A 20,340-nucleotide genomic window follows, 5' to 3' on the forward strand; every position below is an offset into this window, starting at 1 on the left:
AGAGGATTACCGATTACCGATTACCGATTACCGATTACCGATTACGATTGGGATTACCGATACCGGAAGATTACCGATTGAAAATATTATAACAAAGGACTGAAGTTGCTTATTGTGTTCATTCTAGTGTTCGGTACTGTACCGAATAGATTATATGAAGAAAGGAATTGAGTAATTCAATCAAGACTGCAAAAAATGTCAAAAAACTATGTACCTATAACGGAAATTTTAGCATGCAAGTAAGTAGTTTAAAGTTAATTTACAACTATTGTGACTTGGTAGCTTACAGTTCTAAAGCGAAAGTTAATTTACAACTATTGTGACGTAAGAAAGACAGCGTTGATAAATTTATTTATAATCAAACAAGTAGGTACGCAATTCGGTACACGGAAAATTTTGCTCATTCGTATTCTTCAGTAACTCATTCAAGGAGCTACAGTCTTGGTTATATACAACCGCTCTGTGTGTGTCTTCTTTTGTGTACATTAGGTTATATTATATACTTATGCAAGTGTGTTATATAAAATTGAAGTTTAAAAAATATTTAAAAGCGTGATAGTTATATTTGGTTGTTTCTCACATTTTTATTTTAGTACACACTGAATGTGAACGCAGGAAAGGTGATTTACGTTAAAAAATTATGCTCTATGTATGAATTAAATTAACAGTAGTCCTATTTATTTGAAATAGTTGGATTAAATTTGCCCATTAATGCATTAATTTTGATTTTTGAAGAAAAAAGTTAATTTTATATATATATGTTTGTGCTCGGATGACATGGAAATTAATTTGTAAAATAGCAATCACTATAATTTTTTTTTTTTTTTAAATCGTGTTTTTCAGTAAAAACATACTATTTTCGGTTGTCTGTGCATGGGTGCGTGATTGTGAAATTGTATTCTTACGTAATGCGTGAAATTATTTAAATTCTGTGTACTGTTTAATTTTTAAAATCGGAACTGATAAAGTACATATCATATCAGACAAGCGATAAAGTAGGTAGAAAAATAATTTTATTTCTGTGCAATTATTTATTTGAAATGTGTTTCAAGTTTAAAAGTTTGACAGATGCCGTAATGTTGTAATTTTTCAAGTTCATTAACATTCTGATGTAATTTTATTTAATACGTTCAATTTCACAAATTCTGCGATTATATTATTCAGTGATTTTCCAGTGAAAATATGGTATGTTGTAGTTCACAAGATGCGTTCTAAGGGTTTACGGCACAATGGGATATTTTCATTATTACTTTGCGTGTACCCACGCGTAAGACAAGACAGACTGCTCTCTATAATATTAGAAAGTCTGCTAATAATTATTTCTAAAATTCGCCAATTCAGAAGATGTACAGACTGATTGAATACCAAACTAAAAATCAATATATTATAATATTTGTAACTGATCTAGAATTTTTTTTGCATGCACATTTTGTATTTATATAAATTTTTCCATGTTCCATAAAACACCCAATTGGGCGTAATAAATGTTTATTGGTTACATATTTACTTTACAAACAAACCATTTTTGTCTATTCTTATTCTAATGTTATTATATGTTTTGTATAATACCCAATCTGCTATTTTAAAGGTTTGCTTACGAGGAAGCTACAAGCCAAAAATGTGTATATTCTTGGTATACCTTATATTGCAGGTAATAGGCATTAAAATCGCTTGACAAACGGAGTCTAGCACAAGTTCTAGTTCAAGCACAAAACTGGTTTTTATTTATTTTGTTAATAATTTTATAAGAAAGCAAAAAAGTTAATCAAGTGAAACTATCACAGATAATCTTAGCTATAATAAAATATTTTTTAAGTTGTTTACTTCACGCGTTCATACATTTCTGTGGAAAAAAATTTTTTTTTTAGTATCATAGGTACATTTATATTTTTATGGAGTTATTTATTTTTTATTTGTATTCTACTCAAGGGAAACAATAGGAAAACCTTTAATTTATCTAAATCATATTTTTTGGTATTCATAATGTACACCAATTCGTTATAAAGATTAATCAAAATAGTGATTTGGCATCAAGCTTCGCCTTTATACTAATATGCTCAAAAATAAACATTTTATATTAATTTTACGAACGTCAACAACGTTATTAAATATTTTTCCGCTGCTACTCTCATAGTACCTTAAGTATTTATCTTGTACTTGTACTGTATTATTATATATTATTTATTGACCAAATATTACTTGAATATTTAACAACTTTCAACGACAACTTGTATTGTACCTGCTTATATTGTCCGTACTCGGCTTATTATGCCATGCAATATAAACTCATTATTTTGCTCCTAATCAGCTAACATCAAAAATTGTATGCATGTAAAAGCATTCATGGCGTGAATATATAAATATACTATGGATTCCATTAAAAATGTGTAGAAAATTTATAGTTCATTTTTGTGTTTTTCACTATCGTACTAAGAAATTTCAATTATTGAAGACCAATTCTCAAACGACAATATGATGTCTGATTTTTTTGTTTAAGAATCGCTAATATTGTCTTTTTTTTATTTATGTATTCGAGACACAAACAGGATATTTATAAAAACATTAATTATGGATTACAAAATAAAGAAAATACAATTATAAATATCCCTAGACTAATGTGTCTGCAGCAATCACATTTGCACATTCACATAATCAAACATGTAAAACAATGACAGTATTTATACACAAAACTTAAAACTTAATTACAAAAATTGAAGCACATAATAAGGAGAAAACTTTAAAGAGTACATATTAAAAAAATTCTAAACCACTAAACAATTTATTTTTATTTTTTTTATTTTATTTTTTTTATTTTTTATTTAAGTACAGAAATCGTGGAGATATTTCTTGAAACAAGTTATATTATTTGAAAAAATATCTACGACAGTGTGTGTTTTAGCAAGATCATTGTATGATCGAGTCAGTCATAAAATATTAAAATTTAAGGTTTTACTCGTAAAGTTATTACAAACATATTTTTTTTGATATTTTCATTCATAATTATTGATTTCAAAACGATCTATAACCGTACATTACGAAACGATTCCAACTGGCTACAACGTCTTAACGACGCGTAGGAAACGCCAATGGCTGGTAAGACGAATAAAAACAAACATGCCGTTTTGGCGGCAAATTGAATATTGGCTCATTTTATTAAATTTATTTTATTAAAAATGAAATAAAAATAGATCTTATTCCGTCATTTTTTACGAGAATAAAAAAAACCCTGAAAATATCTTATTATTGAATTTAATAGTAAAAAAAACAGATATATTAACCGGTGACCTATAAGGGCCTAAGTCGAAAAATATTTAAAACATACATTCATACATAGTTAAGGAGAGTGGGAATCCTTGAGAATCAACAACTAACTCGAATAAATTAATGTTGTACAAATGAAAACATTAACATGCATATTTAATATAATTGTATGGGCCTTTTGTATTATAGTACATCGTTGAAGTGTGAATTTTGAATGACATAGCGTTTTATCAGCTAATTCAAATAGGATACCTAGTAATATATTTTTTGGAATAACTTAATAAGTAAAACCTTAAATTGTAATATTTAATTATTGAAGACAATATTAGCGATTTTTAAACGAAAATCTGAAACAGAAAAACATACGGTCACATCTCGGACTCGAACCCAGGATCCTTGCCTTGCCGGGAATATTAATTCCCTAATATTGTCTTCAATAATTAAAGAATAGTAATTATTTATTGTGCACACCATGTTTGCCTGTAATCACAGAAACAAATTGAAGCACTAAATGAATTGTTATCGGCAGTAGTATGTACTCAAACGTAATGTACAATGATTTAAGATGAATTCTAACCGATAATTTGTGTGTTTTAATAGAATGTACGTGTAGAAGTCACTGCTGCATCATTAAATGTGATATTTTTGGACAGTTAATAATTCATTTAAAGTCTGTGATCATGTGGACCAAGACGGTATCTTTCGACGAGGCGCTGCTTATGACAGGTAAATATGCGAGCAATTTGAATACATTTTTATTATTGTTTTTTTATACTTGTCGTGGTATTCTACTTAAGATATAAACCGATAAAAACTTACTTCGGGCTTGTTCGTATGACCCTAGATAGCTCCATTTTTCAGTATTTCTACGAAAATTTTTATCGATTTTCAATTACCGCATTTCTTTTTTTGAGCAGTTAACCTTTTCAATACCAGTGTTCTTTTTAAGGAACGTGAAGAAAAAAATAATATCTCCTGATTTTATGAAAAAAATCGCAACGTATGTGAAGGATATTCCTCATGGTGTTTATTTTTTCTGCTGTGTTGCAATCTTCTTTACAGCTATCGTCTGTTTTGCTTGGACTGCAATCCATTATTATTATTATGTTTTTCAAAATGTTATCTTTATGTTACAATTTAAGTAAACGAAAAATAAACAATTCGATACGTTTTTCCCTGCTAGTAAAAAATAACCCTTTGACGCCTAAAATAATAAAAATTAAATTTGAAAATATCTAAATTAGTACCTAAGCAAAAAAGAAAATAATGCACCAATTTTTTTTTCAAATAATTAATTAAGGTGTTGTCAAGCTGAAAGGGTTATACAATAAGATCATCACCTACGACAAAATTTCATGGGTTTTTTACAATTTTCGATTTTTTTTGTAAATTTTCGATCAATGACATAAAATCAGATCTGGTTTTCTATATGTTGTCAGCATTTTCAGACCACATTTGAACCAAAAAAATCACAATTTAAATTCATTGTTTTGCAATCCAATTATTAACCTGTATGAAGGATAACCTAATATACATCATATTATTTCATAAATTATGATTTTCACGATATTACCTATATATTATATTTATTATACTATACCTACTGCACACAATATCTTCTTAATATATAAAAAATCAGCCTGCGTATGTTTGCGCTTGCAAAACTCGAAAAGTAGTCAACCGATATCGCAGAAAATTTCAACGTATGTTCATATTAGTGTCGAGAGTGTTAATAGAGTAGTTTAAATCGTAGAAGATGTCGGAGACACCGAGGAATACTTAACGCAATATATCTGCACTGGAATGAGATATGGAGTCGAATTAAATTCGATGTAATGTAGTTTTTTAACAGTAACATTGTGGTATACAGTAGTGAATGGTGGAAGAAGTCAGTGACGCCCGACAAAGATATTAACAATAGCGAAGCATTGTGGGGTCCACTAGTGTTATATAATTAAAATAAATTTGTTCCATTTAACATTTAGGTGGGTAACTAGGTAATATCTTTCGAGGTAGATTTTTTCGCGATATATTTATACTTCTCTTGATTCAAGATAGACTAAACCTCTTCAAACAAATTTGACACACTGTAATAATAATGCGTCTTGATATATTAAAAAAAACTGTGTTCTCCTGTTACTATGCGAGAATTAGCGTTCTTCTTCATAAACTTTCTGGCATTCAGATTTCAAATTAATATTTCCAGTATACTAGAATGTATTCCAATTCAACACCATAAATGTACTCGAAAATTTTGGTGTCGGTTTATTATGGGCGTGTTAGATAGGACTTACTTTAACCAGAAATTTTAGAGATTATTTGGAGTAAAAATAGTAGTGACATTTTGATCTCCGGTGACTTTTCTTTTAAGCTACAGGATTTTCCAATAAGAGGTGTTATTTTAATATTCAATCGTAAAAGATCAATAGTTTTGTTGCTTGTGTGGCACGTAGCGCCGTTTTGTTGAAAGTAAACGTTGTCCAGATTAATACTATCCAACTTCGGCTATAAAAAATCATTAATCATCTCTCGATAGCGTAATCCTTTCTCCGTAACTGTTGCTCCAGCCTCATTTTTCAAAAAGTAAGGTCTAAAGACTCCGCTGACCATAAAGCGCACCAAACAGTCACACGTTGAAGATAGAGAGGCTTTACAACAATAGTTCTTGGATTTTCCGAGCCCCAGATGCGACAATTTTGCTTGTTGACGAAGCCACCGAGGTGGAAATGGGCTTCATCAATCAAGATGATTTGCATTTGATTCACTCAAGTGCATTTTTATAATTTCAATGCTTTGTTGAAGCGTGTATCGTCACATTTTTATTAATGACGTAGTTTTTACTTGACACATGTCAAAAAATGACAGAAGAAATAGCGGGCTATTCAAAATAACACCTCTTATTGGAAAACCCTGTAGATATGGTATCAGGCCCATAAAAAATGCTTTGAAGTCTAAAATCACCTACTTATGAGCCCACTTTTGAATGTGGTTTTATCAAATAATTTGGAAAATTAAGTTCCTGAGATAAAGATTCGAAAAAAAATATTGTTTGTGCTTGAACTTCACAAATATATCAAAACAGGCTATCTGGATTCCAAACACTACACGCCGTGGTCAATCGAATTAACCTTTTATATATCGATGCAATATTTATAAGTTGAGACTCGCAATATGTTATCTGTACCTCATTCTATACCAGTAATCAACGAACGTCACGTTTCAATTTGAACGCAGATTGATTCGAGTTGTTTGAATTATCTAAATAGTCTGATGTTCAATTAAGTCTCCTACTGAAGACATATTCTTCTTGTTGTCCTTGATAGCTTTATAAATGCTCCTACTGCTGCTGGTATCATTTATCATGTTTGGTTATTAAAAATATAATTATAAACAGTACCAGACCTGCGTGTTTTGTTAGTACTTTAGGCAACATTCCTATGCACGGAAATGGACTGGTTTTTTTTTTATAATTCGAGTATGTCAAGTTTGTGAGTGTTACGTCAAAAGCATTGATAAACATACCAATGGTTACAAACGTTACAAAGCTGGAAATACACGTTGATACGAAATAATGATGCACGATACGATAAAGTTAATATTGACTATAGGAGTATCCGGACGTATATGTGAACAGCAGCGATTCCTCAGATTATTTGAAGTAAAAAATGTGGATGTATTGGACCACCGCTATCTTTATTTAATACAAGCCTTGTTGTCGAAACTGCACTGACAGTTAAAGAGACCTGTTTTCGGACGTCTTGCACTAGGTTAGTACTAAAATCTGCTAAATCCAGTACAAGAAGTCGAAAAATAGGTCTCATTCTTTAACTGTCAGTGCAGTTTCGACAACATGGCTTGTATTAATAAAAATTGCGGTGGTTTGACCCATAAACATCATGCTCCGATCAAATCGATCAAATTTGGACTCATCACAATTGATCAAAACGACTTTAAAAAATTTCATTCGCAGATTTCCTGGCCTTGTAATATGTATTATTGGGTAGGACACGATTTCGGAATGTGTTTGTATGAAGTACTCGAATACCGAAATGAAGTGCTAAGTGAATTGAAGTGTTAAGGTGTCCCACGTCAAATGAGGTGAGGTGTGAAATGAAGTGTTAATGTGTCCCACCTCAAATGGGGTGAGGTGTGAAAGAGCCAAAAAGGAGCTAAAGTTTGTAGAGCCAAACAAAACTGTATATAAAGATGAATTATGTAAGTTTTCACCAAAATATTTTCGTATTCATGGGAGGGGGAGGCAGTAGAGAAATTCTGAGATACGGCTCTAATGCAAAAATGTCACACGCTCGAAATGTTGTAATATAGTGTCAATACATGCACACTTCACCACCTCAAAACATTGTTAAAATACGAAACATTTGTAGTAATACAAAGAAAAAGAGTTGGGGCAAATAAATATAATTTGTGAGGTGGTGGGACATTACGTATGTATAAGGTAGTCAGTACTATTGTAGTGTGTTTATCTAATCGATCTATACGTCCTAATACGATCGATTCGAAAAACAACAAGCAATTAGATGCAACTTAAATCTATTTTCAGGTTTCGGCAAATTCAACATTGGCATGCTCGTTCTGTGTGGCACCATCTTGATTGGTATGATATTTGAGACCTTGGGCCTCAGCTACATAACCCCTGCAGCACAGTGTGACCTCGAACTAACCTTGACGCAAAAAGGATGGCTTGGGGCAATTCCATTTGTTGGTATGTATACAAATCTCCGTTAAGAGGAAGCTACAAGCCAAAAATGTGTATATTATTGGTATACCTTATATTGTAGGTAATAGGCATTAAAATCGCTTGACAAACGGAGTCTAGAAACGTTCGATTTCAAGCAAAAAACTGGTTTTTATTTATTTTGTAAATAATTTAATACTAAAGCAAACAAGTTAATCAAGTGAAACTATCACAGATAATCTTAGCTATAATACTGTATTTTAAAAAAGTTATTTCTTTTATTCGTTCATACACTTCTATTGAAAAAATATTTTTTTTAGTACTTTACATTTATATTTCATATTGAGAAATTTTTTATTTATTTTTATTCTACTCAAGCAAAACGATAAAAAAAACCTTCAATTTATCTAAAAAAAAATTTTGGTATACATAATATACACCAATTCGTTATAAAGATTAATCAAATAGTGATTTGGCATTAAGATTTCGCCTTAAGGTACTAAGAAAGATGTTACAGAGCAAAATGTAGTAACTTTGTTGTAAATCATGTTTGTATTTAGCAAACCTTAATTACGCCAGATTGGATCTTTTACAGAATATAGCTAAATTAATATAGCGATAAATAATAATGAAAAAAATATTGTATACGAAAGTATACAATAAGTTGTAAAAAAGTTGGGCGTTTTGTACAGGGCTAGGAGATTCTTCAGCAGTGACCAGCTGCTGACCCTGTACAAGTCTCAAGTCCGCCCAACTATTGAATTTGGGAGCCACCTTTGGGCTGGTGCCCCAAAATACTTGATAAACCTGCTTGAATCTGTGCAAAGGAGAGCGATCCGTCTGATTGACAATCCGTTGTTAACGGACCGATTGCCTTCTCTAATGCATAGACGCAATGTAGGCATGCTGTGTCTGTTCTACAGGTATTTCAATGGAGCCTGCTCCAAAGAGCTAGCAGCATTGATTCCTGATGCTCCGGTGCACGTGCGCGAAACTCGACGGACACGAACTGAACACCCGTTCACGGTTGACGTTGGCTTCATGAGAACGGGCCGTTTTTACGACTCGTTTTTGTGTAAGTCGGCTCGTATGTGGAACGAGCTACCGGCATTTGTTTTTCCTCCCTCCTATAATCAGAGCCTCTTCAAGGCCCGCATTAACAAATCCCTTCGTACAGCCCCTACCTTATTCCGCCTCACAACGCCGCTCAACCGGGTGGTGACATAGTTCCCCTGTCTGTACACTGCACAGGCAGGGACACTCTTGTGAGGTGTCACATAAAAAATAAAAAATAAAAAAAATACGACAATTTAATTTAATAGTAATAACTAGAAACCGGATTATATGCAACAAAAATAGCCCAAAATATGCATGCAAATATGCAATAAAAATAGCTAAAATATGCACGAAAATCCATAAAAAGGGTCAAAATATGCAACATGAAATAATACAGGAAGTCGTATTTTTACATTTTATTTTTATTTTAGTAAGCTATTAGTTCTCAAGGATAACAATTATATTTTAGAAAATATCAATTATAAAATGTATACCTATAACAGTAAAATTTAGAATTTACCTTTAAAAACGTATATGACTAAGTACTGTTCTAAATGTTCTGTAGACAAATTGTGTCTACGATCGCTAAATATATTTTTGTAAGCGGAAAAGGAACGTTCTACGTCTACTGATGTGGCTGGACAGAATTTAAATTTGGGTGCGATTTTTGAACTTATTGTTCCGGGCAAAATTTCACCTGCCCCGTTGATGAAGTTATCAATTTGGCACAAAGGTTCAAACCCTAGGTTATTATTCAGTATGTTTTCAAATTTTTCTTTGAGTTTACTCGGGAATAGTGTGGCAACGAAGAATTCATAAGGCGAATTTCCTTCTTAACCTGAATAGATGCATTCAATGCCAATCCATGAGTTTCAAGCGTTTTTATACTTGCAGGTATGTAGGCGAAATGAGTGGTAATCATAGCTAGGTTTTTTTTTAATACTGGCGTCGTCAAACGATTCTTTGCACTGGAAAACTGCCAAAGCCTCTGCACTATCGAAGTCATTGATAACACCCTTGATGGCTTCAAAATGTTCATGGTAAAACATCGCAGCTTCGATCCATGTACCCCAACGTGTTATTACTGGCTCAGGAGGTAAAGGGATATTTGGCAGTGTTTCTTTGTAGGCCTTTATACGAGCAGGCGCCTTAAGAAACACTTTCTTTGCTGATGAAATCAGGTTATTTACATTCGTAAACGTGGATCTCACTTCTTCGGCGAGTCTGTGAATTCTGTGAGCAAAACACGTCACATGAATCAAATTGGGATAAAATACTTGGAGGGCTTTGCCTGCTTTGATCATATAGGGGGCAGCATCTGAGAGCAACATGTACACATTTTCATCCGCAGAAGATTCAGGAAATATTTTTTTTATACCCTCATTCACAAATCTGGCGATCGTAGAATGATTTGCCTTTTCAAGTTCTCTGCAGGCCGTCAGCAAGCGTAAATATGCAAGATCTCAAATTATTTGCTAAAATATGCAACTACCGCTGAAAAGGGTCTAAATATGCATTTGCATATGCAAATATGCAAATGCATATAATCCGGTCTCTAGTAATAACATATGATATAAAAACACACGCGTATTAAAAAGCAAAGTTGTGTCAAAATTTCAAAGCAATCGGTGAAGTGCTTTCGGAGATTCAAGATTTTGAACAAACGAACTTATATTTTAATTTTAATAGAAGATATATAGATTTACGCCCTAGTGGGCTTTGAATGTAAGTGATGTATACAGTTATTTTCATTATTTGTTCTACATAATACCAATGGAAAGCAAGTACTTAATACTGATTTATAAAAAAGCAAAGTTATAATTAAATTATGACGTATATTTTAAATTGATAAGAATATTTGAACTTTATGGAAGCAACTTATTTTGAGGAATTTTCCTAAGATCTCTCGGTAAATATTATCTTGATGAAACACACTTCGGGAAACATTGTTCTACTCAATTTTTACTGGCAGAAAATATTATAATGGAAGCATTAATTAACAGATTCTTATCACAAGATCGTTTTGTTAAACAATTTCGCAAAGATAGTGCCTTGCATTAGTAAAACATCTTTTCTGGTAGATTGAAACTTAAATTATTTTCATGTTTTGAGAGTATATTATTCTAGTTTAATACAATATTTTATATATTATGTTTTGCCATTATGTTTGTTTAGCAACAATATAATCCTAACTAATATTATAAAATTTATGCGATAGTGTGTTTGTTTGATTGTTCTTCATTTTTCGCACGGGGATAGTTGAAGGACTGAGAAGTGATATATGCTACTTTTCATTACGGAAAAATATCTCATTCCTATGGGAAAATTCTTTGTTCTAAGTGCAAAACGAAATATACAGGGTGTTGGTGGGTAATGGGTACAAACTTTGGGATGTGATTCTACATAATGGTAGAAGTAAAAAAGATGAATAACTTCTTTATAAAATCTGTTGTTTTACAAAAATAATTTTCAAAATAAGAATATTATTTTATCAATACAAAAAATTCGACTGTTGTACCTGTAAACAACTTTAAAAAGTTTAAATTTAGAAAAAAATATTTATCTTTTTTATTTGTACTATCATGTAGAATGACCTCCCGAAGTTTGTGCACTTTACTTCCGGACACCTGTATATATCATCAACATGATTTTTTTTTTGCATAGGGATAGTCTGAAAACTGGGAAGTGGATTAAGCTTCTTTTAATCCCAATAAACATTTCATTATTACCAGTAGTTCTGTGTACAGTAGACGTCGCGTAATGTTGATTACTCCGGCTTGCAGCTTGTAATAGTCGCAATGCTCATGCGCTCTGGTGGAATAAAATGGTACTGTCAAACACGACTACCATCCTGACAGGATTGGTCGGATACAGAACACACAAATATATTTACATTCAGACGAAATTCAAAGTGGTCGAGTTCGCTACGCTCAGTCAATAAGATTTTGAAACTCAATGACCTGTTGTAATTTTACTAATGTTGGAAATATGGGTTTTTATTTTCTTTTAGGAATTATCGTGTCTTCTCACTTATGGGGTTGGCTGGCCGATACCAGGGGCAGAAGACCCGTCATCATGTATTCCATGGCGATAGGGTCTTTTCTCTCAATGCTTTCCAGCTTAAGTCCCGATTTGATCACGTTTGCGATCATTAGATTCGTGACCGCTGTATTGTAAGTGATAATTTTTTTATTATTTGTTCTCTTGTTATCATTCTTAAAACAAATTTAATTCTTATCCTCTACCAAAACATGGATAAATCTGGCATAACAATTGATTATGGCATGATATTTTCGTGTCACATGGAATTTTGTTATTCTAAGGGTTCAATCTGTTGTCCACGTTAAAATATAAGTACGCAGTACATGGCTTCGGTTTAAAATTTCAATGGTCTCTGTAAATTGGGCATTGCTTTGATCACTGAACTAATTCGACCATGTAAGCAATGTGGCCGATTCCTTTTCCGACTTTTCTATTTCATATTTTGAGTTTAAAAGCGGTTCACATTGTCTTCAGCGATTAAATAATATAATATAGAGTTATTATTGTTACATCAAATGAAGAGCAGAGCAATATGAACGTAATGAGATAGTTACTTATACTTTACATTGACGAACTTATCATATATTATAAGCATTAATATATATATTTTTTAAGATTACTGACTTGACATGTTGACTTGTTTCCTGATCATTTGACAACAGACAATGTGTAAATTAAATTCAGTGTTTATTAGTGATTTATGTTATCACGTGTTTGGCCGTTTTGCCTCAATGTTTAGATTCTAAAATTGGACGATATTGTCTTTGTCTCCTGTATACAGAAATAAGTATGAATGTTCTCAATGAAACTTTCACAGTTGAAGTCCTCAAAGTTAAATGAATGTAAAATATTTCCAGCATAGCAGGTCCATCAGCTGTTGCCTATGCCTATCTTGGAGAGTTCAACAATCCAATTCACAGGGACAAGATGGTGACTATTGGAGCATCCTTCATCAGTGTCGGATGCGTCTTTTTACCTGGTATGTTCAACTTTATAGAACGTAGCAAAGGTGGCATCTAAGTTAAAAAAAAATCAAATAAATTATGTCCTTATTATAACTAGGAAAGGAATTTAAAGACTCACAATTAATATCGAGGTAATTTCATATAATTACCGTTTCGGCTTTACAAATGTATGGATATTATCTTAATAAAATAACATAATTTTTTTAGGAACATAAAAACTTAAAGTGTTAAAGAGAAATATGTTATAAATCGATAGAAATTCCGAATCAGGGGCCGCGGGAATTTAAACCTTATCGCCATCTACATTGGGAGTGTTATTGTTAGCGGCCCTATTACAAATGTTACAACATATTACTTATTATATATCAAGATATCAGAATAACATTGAAATCCCAAAATTGAACGCTAAGCAAAATATCTACATCTGGAAATAATTATCTTTACAACCTTACTTTAAATTTAATCAAAATCTCTAAAATATTCACGCGTTTTATTTAGAATTTAATAAATTTAATAAGAGGCCATTATTTTTATTATTTAAAAAAAAATCTCCATAAATATTGCATTTTCTTACAATTATTAATGTTATTTACATAGTACGTATGTACTACATAGATACATTATTTTATTACTTGTATGATTTTATTATTTGTTATTAAAATCCCCTCACTAAACACATTAAGGTTAAAATGGACGATAATATAATCTGCGTGTTCGTAGAGGAATACATATGGTAGTTAGTCCTAGAATTTCTGCACTGAAATAAATTCTGACTTCTAGTATTACGTTGTGAAATCCGGAAGCTTACCAATTCGAACAATACCGGACCATTAACTAAATCATTTAGAAATTTATATAGAAATACAAGAGTGTTGTAATTCAACATAATTGCTGGAATACCCATATTAAAATTTATAAAACGTATGAATTTGTTTTGTATTCTTTCAACACCTTGTACATGTATATCATAATGTGGGTTCCAGACAGGAGAATTGTACTCAAGTTGACTTCTTACGTAAGAAAAATATAACAATTTAATACACTTTATATTGTTAAAATTTCTGGTTAGCCTAGTTATAAATCTCCATTATATATTGTAATAAAAACGTTCTAATTTTTTTTAAATTTTTAGCTTTGGGTTGGTTGATTCAGGCATCTGACTTCAGGCTTCCCATTGAGTTTCTGGGCATCGACTACAGACCCTGGAGGTTGCTTGTTGCAGTTTTGGCCATGCCCAACGCTATTTGTGCACTGATAATGCTGGCAGCACCGGAGAGTCCCAAGTTCTTGGCTTGCATGGGCAAGAACCGAGAGGCCATGAAGGTCCTGAGGTCGATGCACGCTGTTAACGGAGGAAAGGGTGACCCATTTGAGGTGGGTCTAAAGTGTATTTGAGATGTTTAGTCCGGTTTCATTGAACCAGAATTACAATTACAGACAGACTCGCCAAAACTGAAATTAGTATCTTGATTTGTCCATGATGAAGGTATGAAATGTATTGAAATGCATATCATTCAATTATAAACTTTAGGAGTAAAATCTCTGATCATTTTTTGAAGAATTTGATGAGAAAATTTGACGGCGATTTTAGCTGATAATTTAAGCTATGATAAAAACATATATAAAATACCATATTTCTATGTGACTCGAGCTCCTTGCCGTTGATTTTAATTTTGCACTTACAACAAAATACATTTCTTTACAGAACATTCAACTTGAGGTCAAAAAAACTGAGGTACAAAAATCGGTTCTACATTCCATGTGGGACCAAACGTACCCTCTGTTTCAGAACCCACTTCTCTTCTACACCTGCATCGCCTGTTTCGTCCAATTCGCATGCTTTTCTTGGTAAGATCTTTTGAGAATTTTTAAAATATCTTCACTAACATCATCTTTGTCAACGAACAAACATCTTTTGGCGCGCCTTGGGCGTGGCTGAACAATGCTGAACGAATGAAACATTCATTCGGCCACCCTCGTGACTCGTCGGTTCTTTACCCCCGACCGCCAAAACTCTGTGCGGGGAAGGCTCATTAAAAGTGGGTGGTTTAGTTGTCCTGGAGAAAAAGTGAACTTAAGTAAAGTTTGTTGTTGTGCAGTAAGATCTTCTTCTATATCAATATTTTCTCTAAAATCATCAATCTTGAGTTATTTGTGGTATTTCTTTATTGAAAAATGATTCGTTTACGTTACAACTGATAATACAAGTAAACCACATTGTATAAATGTATATATTAGTAATTTGTAATATATTTCTTTGTGGATATTTTAATATTTAGTCCCTTTTTTTTACATCTTCGTTTATCTCGAGATAATGGTTTACGAGATACAATATCTTGACTTTAATCCATCTATACCAGAACTTTTTTGTGGGCTGAGAGTTTCCTACCTTCCACAACTTTTTGTTCTGTTCCTTTTGTTAATTTTGTTATTTTTTGATACTTTTGTTACTTTTTGTTACTTTTGTTACTTTTTGTTACTTTTTTTACTGTTGTTACTTCTGTTAGTTACTTACTGTTAGTTAGTTTGTTACTTTTTGTTCCTTTTGTTCCCTTTTTTTACTTTCATTCCTTTTTTTTAAACTTTTGTTACTTTCTTATTATCTTTCTCATTATTCGTGTCAAAATAAAACACGTCTTTTATAATTTATTGGCACCAAAACCAAACATAGTTTAAATAATCATACTTATTATCATATAAACCAAAGCTTACAAAAATGTTTTAATTACAGTGCCAATGGATTTTATTTATGGATCCCAGAAATATTAAACCGTGTTGTAAACGAACAACAGAACACAGCAACTTTAGGCACGGTTTGCGAGATTATATCTGTTCGAACGGTCTCCAATAATACAAATTTAATGGACATTTATAATTCCACGGTAAGATATCATTTTTATTTTATTATTTTTTTGTGAATATCAAACAAGAGTCCCATCAATAGCATCCCTAATAAGGAATACAGAGTCAGCCATTTGAACTTTCCGGTTCTATTTAAATTATCTTCTTGGTGGCATTTTTCCACCTGGTAGGAGTCGAGTAGCATAGTAGTGCCCTAATTTTTTTCCTTGCTAGGTGACTGGTGAATGCCTTTATAATTCTTATTGCCTTTCCACGCGCATTTGTTAAATGAAATTGTACATTAAATTAATGTCTACGACCTTTCTCTTCGGGGCATATTAGGCAACGTTCATTTTATTGATAATGCTTTTAGTAGAAGCTCCAACTTTTAAACGCGGTGGCAGGCTTTTGTATAAAAATATACACTTACATAATTGTGGATCCCTCCTTAAAGATACCAGAGTTCTCAACAAGATATACAATGTTGAATTGCATCCGATGCAGTTACAGCTGCTGTGATTTCATGATGCTCAAACGGAGACTTAGAACTCAGCTTCGCGTAAATGAGACATGGGTCAAATTACAGTTCCATGGTAATTCAAGACTGTTGAAAGTCAACACACTTCAAAAAATTTATGAAAATGGGTCTGTAAAACTAATCTAACGTTACCCAGTTTTTTCTCATTTTTAATGGCTTTATATTACATTTCAAAAGTGTGTTGAATTGCAACTGTCCTGAGTTACACGGTTACCTAAATCACATGGCATATTGTGTAAATGTGACTACTATACCAGCTCTTCGGAGAAAAGCAATGCTGCACTGGATTGCAAATTGAATTATTGAAGAACATTAGCACCCCAATGCAACCACCAGCACTCTTCAACCTTTTTACGCAGAAGAAGTTAGATTTTCTCGTTACAGTAATGTGTGCCTTCTTTCATAAATATATGCAATGTTATTAATGATTTTAATATGTTTTTAGATTCCGGAAATGATAACACAGTGTTCTGATAAAGTCCACACAGGAACCTTCATGAGGACCATTATTATCGGTGGAATATTGTCTCCGTTCATGATTCTTGCTGGTTTCGTGGTGAACATCCTTGGCAAGAGGAATATCTTAATTGGAGTGCCTATGCTCTCAGGACTGTCGGCATTTGCCATCTACTGGTGCACCAATCAGAATGTTTCTCTTCTTCTCTTGGGGCTTTTCCAACTGGTCGGATGCTGCATTGGGATGATGAATGCTGTGGTAGTTGAAATATTCCCAACACATCTAAGGTACCAATTTAAAGAATATAGATTTTTTAATAGCTCTTTTATCGTCATCTGTATGTAGGTACGTATTTCGCGTTAAAACAGAAGCTCGTTCTACGACTACGATTTTGGCCAATACTTTCAAATTTTCACAAAATTTGAAAGTATTGGGTGCATTAACAATATTAATAATAAAATTGTAATATTTAATTATTGTAGACAATATTCGGGATTTGTAAAGGAAAATTTGAAACAGAAAAATCAGATAAAATACGGTCACATCTGGGACTTGAACCCATGAACTTAGCCTGAGCTAATGGGACCCTATTTCCTTCGGTCAATTTAACTGCGTCATACTTCGAATAAGAATTACCACCACGCATTTTTATTGTCGGCTATTTTTACGTATGATTCAAGATTCAACTCGAACTAAATCCAATCTTTATAGTGTCTTGGATAAATATATCCTATTTTTATTTTCATGAACGACATCTATGAACTTTTTTGTAAGATTAGGATAATATTTTATTTTTTATTTTTGGAAAAATGAAAATAATTATTCTTATTCTTTATTTCATTTAATAACTTTGTACTAATTAATATTTTATTCTTTTTACCTTATTTGATCTTATAATTTTTCCTTCCACTCCACATTGTACTATAACTATTAATAACTTTCATGTATGTAAATGGCACTTGGGCCGTTTATTCTAAATCTTTAAATTGAATAGTATAAAATAAAGTCGCAATGTCTGTCTGTTTCTGCGCTTAGTTCTTCTAAACTACTTAACGGATTTTGATAGGGTTTTCACTGTTATTTAGAGAATTTCTCCCGAAAGGTTTATAAATATAATATATATATATATATATATATATATATATATATATATATATATATATATATATATATATATATATATATATTTGTATAAAGCATACTTTGAGCCACATTATATACACTTTTTTTTTAATGCCATTTTGTTTAATCAACCCTTAAAAACTACCCCCTCACAGCTATATACGTCTATGATGTACCGTTTAAAATATATATCGATACATACATCTAGAGCATACTTTGAAGACATATTTTTATTCTGTACAGACGATAGTTTGAAGACAGTCCTCAATGTATGCGTTATATATAATTTCCCGTCGTGGTCTCAAACAATGCTTTTCACAGAGAGGTGTTTCGTGTACATATAGCATACTTTCGACCTATGGTAAGTAGGAAACTTCCATTGGAATAATGTGTAATTATTAATATTCTTGACGCCAGATGGCACAAATAATAATATCAAATATGTAGATATTTACGCGCTGTGAATTTGGTACATTATGATAAAGTAATGTTTCGTCTTCAAGTCAAATCCTTTATGAAACTTATTCGCTGAGTTTTTCGAAAGATAAAAGAGTGAAAAATTTCATCCATCTCGAAAAAAATAATTTTCAATACTTATTGTTAATTTTAGCTTTTTTATGGGTACCAACAAACTTTTACCCATAGATAATAGAAACAAAGCGGATATGGCATGGAAGCGTGCCAACTGTCATCGAGCTTAGACCATACTGCACGGGTTGTACGTTTGGTGACTATGTAGGAGTGTAGATGCAGGGTATTGTTAAGTTATATGATGTTGGCGACACTACACACAAACTATCAACGATTAATGGCCTATCTTCCCTGTTCCGTTACAAATTTTGACTTATCTGTTAGGTAGGTACCTAAATGGCTTTACCCATAGATAATAGAAACAAAGCAGATATGGCATGGAAGCTTGCCAACTGTCATCGAGCTTAGACCATACTGCACGGGTTGTACGTTTGGTGACTATGTAGGAGTGTAGATGCAGGGTATTGTTAAGTTATATGATGTTGGCGACACTACACACAAACTAACAACGATTAATGGCCTATCTTCCTTGTTCCGTTACACATTTTAACTTTTGTGTTAGGTAGGCACCTAGATGGTTTTATCCATAGATAATAGAAACAAAGCGGATATGGCATGGAAGCTTGCCAACTTTCATCGAGCTTAGACCATACTGCACGGGTTGTACGTTTGGTGACTATGTAGGAGTGTAGATGCAGGGCATTGTTAGGTTATATGATGTTGGCGACACTACACACAAACTAACAACGATTAATGGCCTATCTTCCTTGTTCCGTTACACATTTTAACTTTTGTGTTAGGTAGGCACCTAGATGGTTTTATCCATAGATAATAGAAACAAAGCAGATATGGCGTGGAAGCTTGCCAACTTTCATCGAGCTTAGACCATACTGCACGGGTTGTACGTTTGGTGACTATGTAGGAGTGTAGATGCAGGGCATTGTTAGGTTATATGATGTTGGCGACACTACACACAAACTAACAACGATTAATGGCCTATCTTCCTTGTTCCGTTACACATTTTAACTTTTGTGTTAGGTAGGCACCTAGATGGTTTTATCCATAGATAATAGAAACAAAGCAGATATGGCGTGGAAGCTTGCCAACTTTCATCGAGCTTAGACCATACTGCACGGGTTGTACGTTTGGTGACTATGTAGGAGTGTAGATGCAGGGCATTGTTAGGTTATATGATGTTGGCGACACTACACACAAACTAACAACGATTAATGGCCTATCTTCCTTGTTCCGTTACACATTTTAACTTTTGTGTTAGGTAGGCACCTAGATGGTTTTATCCATAGATAATAGAAACAAAGCGGGTATGGCATGGAAGTTTGCCAACTGTCATCGAGCTTAGACCATACTGCACGGGTTGTACGTTTGGTGAATATGTAGGAGTGTAGATGCAGGGCATTGTTAGGTTATATGATGTTGGCGACACTACACACAAACTAACAACAATCAATGGCCTATCTTCCTTGTTCCGTTACACATTTTAACTTTTGTGTTAGGTAGGCACCTAGATGGTTTTATCCATAGATAATAGAAACAAAGCGGATATGGCATGGAAGTTTGCCAACTGTCATCGAGCTTAGACCATACTGCACGGGTTGTACGTTTGGTGACTATGTAGGAGTGTAGATGCAGGGCATTGTTAGGTTATATGATGTTGGCGACACTACACACAAACTAACAACAATCAATGGCCTATCTTCCTTGTTCCGTTACACATTTTAACTTTTGTGTTAGGTAGGCACCTAGATGGTTTTATCCATAGATAATAGAAACAAAGCGGATATGGCATGGAAGTTTGCCAACTGTCATCGAG

At 32.8% G+C, this 20,340-nt stretch overlaps 1 protein-coding gene across 4 annotated transcripts in view; it reads left to right on the forward strand.

Annotated features, from left to right (window-relative positions):
* Window positions 1-422: 422 nt before the first annotated feature.
* Window positions 423-20,340, forward strand: part of LOC149418163 (synaptic vesicle glycoprotein 2B-like) — a 34,527-nt gene continuing 14,609 nt past the window's right edge. The window contains exons 1-9 of one of the 4 annotated variants that reach the window (XM_089639703.1): window positions 423-620; window positions 3,862-3,987; window positions 7,823-7,984; window positions 12,024-12,186; window positions 12,913-13,034; window positions 14,153-14,394; window positions 14,726-14,868; window positions 15,752-15,902; window positions 16,845-17,143. In XM_089639703.1, the coding sequence (XP_089495829.1) occupies window positions 3,942-3,987; window positions 7,823-7,984; window positions 12,024-12,186; window positions 12,913-13,034; window positions 14,153-14,394; window positions 14,726-14,868; window positions 15,752-15,902; window positions 16,845-17,143 (1,328 nt within the window). In that variant the 5' untranslated portion in view covers window positions 423-620; window positions 3,862-3,941. Of the gene's footprint in view, window positions 621-3,861; window positions 3,988-6,764; window positions 6,920-7,231; window positions 7,477-7,822; window positions 7,985-12,023; window positions 12,187-12,912; window positions 13,035-14,152; window positions 14,395-14,725; window positions 14,869-15,751; window positions 15,903-16,844; window positions 17,144-20,340 lie in introns of those variants that run through there. The other 3 variants (XM_089639705.1, XM_089639706.1, XM_089639702.1) reach the window with 3 other exon arrangements.

This window comes from Hesperophylax consimilis, chromosome 14 (assembly GCF_061612785.1).
Source record: "Hesperophylax consimilis isolate HC1 chromosome 14, BYU_Hcon_1.0, whole genome shotgun sequence".
Lineage (NCBI taxonomy): Eukaryota > Metazoa > Arthropoda > Insecta > Trichoptera > Limnephilidae > Hesperophylax > Hesperophylax consimilis.